General features: G+C 33.8%; 1 protein-coding gene across 3 annotated transcripts in view; it reads left to right on the top strand.

Moving 5' to 3' along the window:
- The window catches only part of macrod1 (mono-ADP ribosylhydrolase 1), an 82,766-nt gene that overhangs the window by 48,642 nt on the left and 29,124 nt on the right, over positions 1-5,000 (top strand). For 2 of the 3 annotated variants that reach the window (XM_048176341.1, XM_048176339.1), the window contains exon 4: positions 1,260-1,289. The exons of the other annotated variant lie outside the window; for it this stretch is intronic. In XM_048176341.1, the coding sequence (XP_048032298.1) occupies positions 1,260-1,289 (30 nt within the window). The remainder of the gene's footprint in view (positions 1-1,259; positions 1,290-5,000) is intronic. 3 annotated transcript variants of the gene reach the window in all.

The following is a 5,000-nucleotide window of genomic DNA, read 5'->3' as shown; positions in this document are numbered from 1 at the left end:
AATTTTAAATGGGGAAAAATAATCAGCAATCTTATTGCTCATTTGTGTTTTAGCTTCACTCTGATCATGAAACAATGATGTTTCACTTCTGCTTTGTTGTGCGACAGCCTCATACTTGAACTCAAATGCACAACACTATTTGATGCGAACAGAGGCAACTTTTCCTTTTTATTGACATTAAAACTGGTAGACAAAAATATTTTGTAGTATATTTTCTATCATTCAGGTCTCATAATGAAAAAGCAGCTCTACATCTATAAGATTCATTTGTAAAATTGGATAAAGGCTTTCCTTTCACCTATGACACAGGTTCAGGACCTTGCTTTTTACTGTATTGATGCAAATGTCAATCAGCACATTGGATGACCAGACTCACGATTGAAGTTTACTTACTAAGCAAGCAGATAAATGAATGGGCCATATAAGGCACATCTGTACAGTCTGACAAAAGAAAATTAATTAATTTGTTTTATTATATTTTATATTTTATTTTATATTTATATTTTATATTTTATTTTACCTAAGGTTACAGTATAATTTCATAGTCCTCTGAGCTCTTTAAAAAAAAAGTTATATTTCTCATTATGACCCGTTTAAATGGACTTTATTATATTATATTATATTATATTATATTTTTAAAGAAATAATTTTTCAATCAGCAATGACATATTTATACCATTTTATTTTATTTTATTTATTTTTTTTACTTTACTTTCTATTGATCAAATAATCCTGAAAAAAATGTATCACGGTTTCCACAAAAACATTAATCAGCAAAACATTGCTAAAAATAAGCATTGAACATTGATAATAATAAGAAATATTTATTGAGCGCCATATTAGAATGATTTCTGAAGGATCATGTGACACTGAAGACTTGAGTAATGATGCTGAAAATTTAGCTTTGCATCACAGGAATAAATTACAGGAAAAAATATATTTTAGATTGTAATAATATTTCACATTATTACTTTTTTTTACTTTATTTTTCATTAAATAAAGATGATGATCATAAAAGTATATTCAAAAACAATAAAAAAAATCATACCGGCCCCAAACTTTTGAACGGTAGTGTAATTTTTAAATTGAGAATTGAGTTGAAGTTCTTTGAATTATTCTTGTCCTTGAACTTCTCCCCTCTAATTGAATTTGTATTGTCAGTTACCAGTAAGGTATTACTTCCTTTTAAGTCACTGTTTGCTGTAATGTCTCTTGACATCTTCCCTGAAGAGTCCCCTGTTTTCTTTTTGTCGTTTCAGCTAACAAGACACTTCTGGGTGGAGGAGGAGGTGAGTCAAATTCTTTTCTCCCCCTCTTTTTCAGAGGCTGAATGAGACAAATGTAGAGACAGCTCAAGAGGGAAAATATATTAAAGGAGAGAAGCATCAGCGAGGTGAGAGGAATTAGAAGGTGAAAGAGAGCAAGTGAGAATCAGCAGGTGGAAACAAAGGTGAGAGAGTGAGAACGTATGTGTGTGATGGGAGCTGTTGTCAGCCTGAGGCTTTGCACTTTTCTGAATTTGAACAGACGATCTCTGATAGCCCCGTGAGTGAGAACAGAGACGCTATTTGAGGAGCAAAAGAGCGATTAGAGAGCCAGTGAGATGAAATGAGCGCTAAACTCTTAACCTATCTCTGAGAGAGCTGCCCTTCCTTCCCAACACACACACATGCCCACTAACATCGACAAGAGGAAAAACAATTCATCAGCAGATTCAGAATAAAATGGAAAAATTAAAGAGAGACTGTGCTTTTTCAAAACTGTTTGCTCTACTGTGATGTATTAAAAAGTACTTAGATCTGACAAGACGGTAGATCTTTTCAGAAATACAGTAAAGCCTTCAGATTCCTCCCTTCTATCTGTACGTTCAAATAATCATCAAACAGTGAGCTCTTTGGCATTGCAGCTGCAAAAACAGTTAAGTCTTATCTAATATTTAAGGGGACTTTAACAAAGGCCCTGTTTACATCTGGCATTAAAATGCATTTTGATACACAAGTGGACGATGCTAAATTACGGGTGTAAACGGGGTCTAAAGCATTTTGAGCTTGTCCACTTTTTACCACTTCCAGAGGTAGTCGAAAATGCATTCAACCAGATTTTATTTCTTTATTGGGTCCCACTTTATATTAAGTGGCCTTAACTACTATGTACATGCATTTAAATTAATAATTTGATACAATGCACTTATTGTGTACATACATGCTTTTACATTGTATTTATAGTTTAAAAACACCTGCATGTAATTACATCTGTAATTAATTTCTGTAATTACATTTATAATTATACTGTTGACCCAACCCTTACACCTTACCCCTACCCTTAAACCTACCCATACCACCAAAGCTTTCCCTAACCTTACCCATATCCCACCTCAATAGCTGCAAAAGTGATTTGCAATTCAATATGAACCCAATAAGTACATTGTACCTATTTTTTGATTTAAGTACATAGTAGTTAAGGCCACTTAATATAAAGTGGGACCCTTTATTGTAGTGTAAACACTCCTGTGGTCAAATGCATTCGAACAGCCACTAAAGACCACCTACTCTCCACCTACTAACTTAATGCGTAAACATTATGGGAAGCACACTAGCCAGACGGGATTTAAAGTTTGTCAGCTGAAGACCCAAGTTTGTTTTGAAGATGAAAAACGTACCAAGCACAATGTTCTCTCACCATTCCTGATTTCTAACAGGCACTCACACCGTTCGGCATGGTCTTGCGGCTATCAGAGCAGAAACGAAAGCTGCTGCTCTCCATATGTTTTCCGTTGTCTCCATGCAGCACGTTCATATGTAAATTGCGCAAGCTTATTTTGTTCATTCAATCGAAAGATCTGAAAAAGCCCTTACATTTACCCGCCCATAGACCCATTCCTTCAAAGAAATCAGGACAGAAGTGGTTGAAAGTGGACAAAAGAAGTGAATTAAAATACCAGGTGTAAAAGGCAATGTGATCCGATCGAACAAAACGCATCTTAATACCAGGTGGAAACAGGTCCTAAAAGTACCAAACTGCAAGGGTGATCGGGATATGGTTCCATGGTAATTGTACCATTGTTTAACATCCAACATATAAACTACAGCCCATCACATAAGTAGGTTTCTCCTGAGGATTAGTAACTACATCTGCAATTATCCCAGAGTTGCACTTTTAGTCATTAGTTACGGGTCTGTAATGTTCCTGCTCCCAGGAGTTTCTAAATAACGAGTGTATAACATGTAACAACTGTTTTTTTTTCCAATAGACACTGCAACTGTGCACTGTGTGAAACCACCTCTAACCTGAAATAGCAACAGTAGCGTTCTAATATCAGCACACCCGCTTTCACCAGACTGGCTGCTAAACCGTCTTGACAGAATTAAAGAGAGAGTGAAAGTGAACCCAAGTGAAAATTCGCTCATCATTTACTCACCCTCATGTTGTTCCAAACTTGTATTCATTTCTTTCTTCTGTGGAACACAAACATGTCTTTTTTCCATTCAATACCATGAAAATCAATGGGGTCCAATGTTGTTCAGACCCCAGCGCTCTTTAAAATATCTTATTATGTGCTTCTCAGAAAAAAGAAAGTCATAAAGGTCTGGAAAGACTTGAGGGTGAGTGAATGATGGCAGAATTTTCATCTTTGGGTGAACTATCTCTTCTGGACCGCATTTAAAAGTAATAGACACTTCTCCAGTGTACTTGTTTTTAATTGGTAAATCTTTGGTCAAATAATTTTATATAATGACTGTTAAACCATATAATTGAGAGTTGTCCTTGGCAACCAAATTCCTTGTGCTATTTTCATATCTCCCTGATCACTTTATGGTCTTTTTCCTCTTACATAAATAAAATAGCATATTATGTCATAAATAAATGAATGTAAGATATTACATTGAGTTACATTTTTTTTTGTATGTATTTATTCATTTATTTGATAGCGGGATAATGTACGCTCACAATTACAAAATTGGATTTTGAAAATGCAAAGACTGTCAATAGCTGTGATAACAGTTGGAGGCTACATATCTTATTTTGTGCTTGAAAATACTTACTACAAAACTAACTATGAACTTGAAGTGGTTTAATGGTTTATGTTAAATCTGATCTATACTACGGTTCAACAGTTTGGGTTCAGTAAGATTTTTTTTTTTTTTAAGATTCAAGAAAAGTGACAAAGACATTTATAATGTTAAAAGATTTAGAATTTCATATAAATGCTGTACTTTCTGAACATTCTATTTATAAAATAATACTGTGGGAAATTGGATAACAGTTTCCACAAAAAATATTAAGTAGCACAACTTGTTTTCAACATTGATAATAAGAAATGTTTCTTGAGCATCAAATCACCGTATTAGAATGATTTCTGAGTAATGATGCTGAAAATTCATTCACATTAAAATAGAGGACATTATTATTTTAAATTGTAATAATATTTCACAATATTAGCCTACTGGTGTTACTGTTTTTGATTAGATAAATGCAGCCTTGGTAAGAATAGGAACATTATTTCAAGAACATTAAAAATGTTCCACTTTATAATAAGGTTTCATTTGTTAACATTAGTTAACTACGTTAATGAACATGGACTAAAAATGAACAATACTTCTACAGCATTTATTAATTGGTTAATGTTAATCTCCACATGCACTGTGAACATGAACATGTTTATTCACTAACATTAACAAAAGTTAATAAATGCTGTAAAAATATATTGCTCATGTTAGTCTATATAAGTTAATGCATGAGTCAATGTTAACAAATGAGACCTTTATTGTAAAGAGTTACAAAAAAAAAATCTTATCAACCCCAAACTTTTGAATGGGTGTATATGCATATCGGTAGTGTACAGTCTGTGTAAGAGGTGTGTGTGCATTTTGAAAGTGCATTGCGTGATCTTAGGTATATAATTTACGATAGTAGAGTGCTATGCAAATGAACAGAAATGTCCAACTGTTGACTCAGTATTTGCGCATATGCATGTGTCGATTGTAAGCGTGCGTCGCTCT

Source organism: Megalobrama amblycephala, linkage group LG23, assembly GCF_018812025.1.
Source record: "Megalobrama amblycephala isolate DHTTF-2021 linkage group LG23, ASM1881202v1, whole genome shotgun sequence".
NCBI lineage: Eukaryota > Metazoa > Chordata > Actinopteri > Cypriniformes > Xenocyprididae > Megalobrama > Megalobrama amblycephala.
This window is presented reverse-complemented; position numbering and strand designations above follow the sequence as displayed.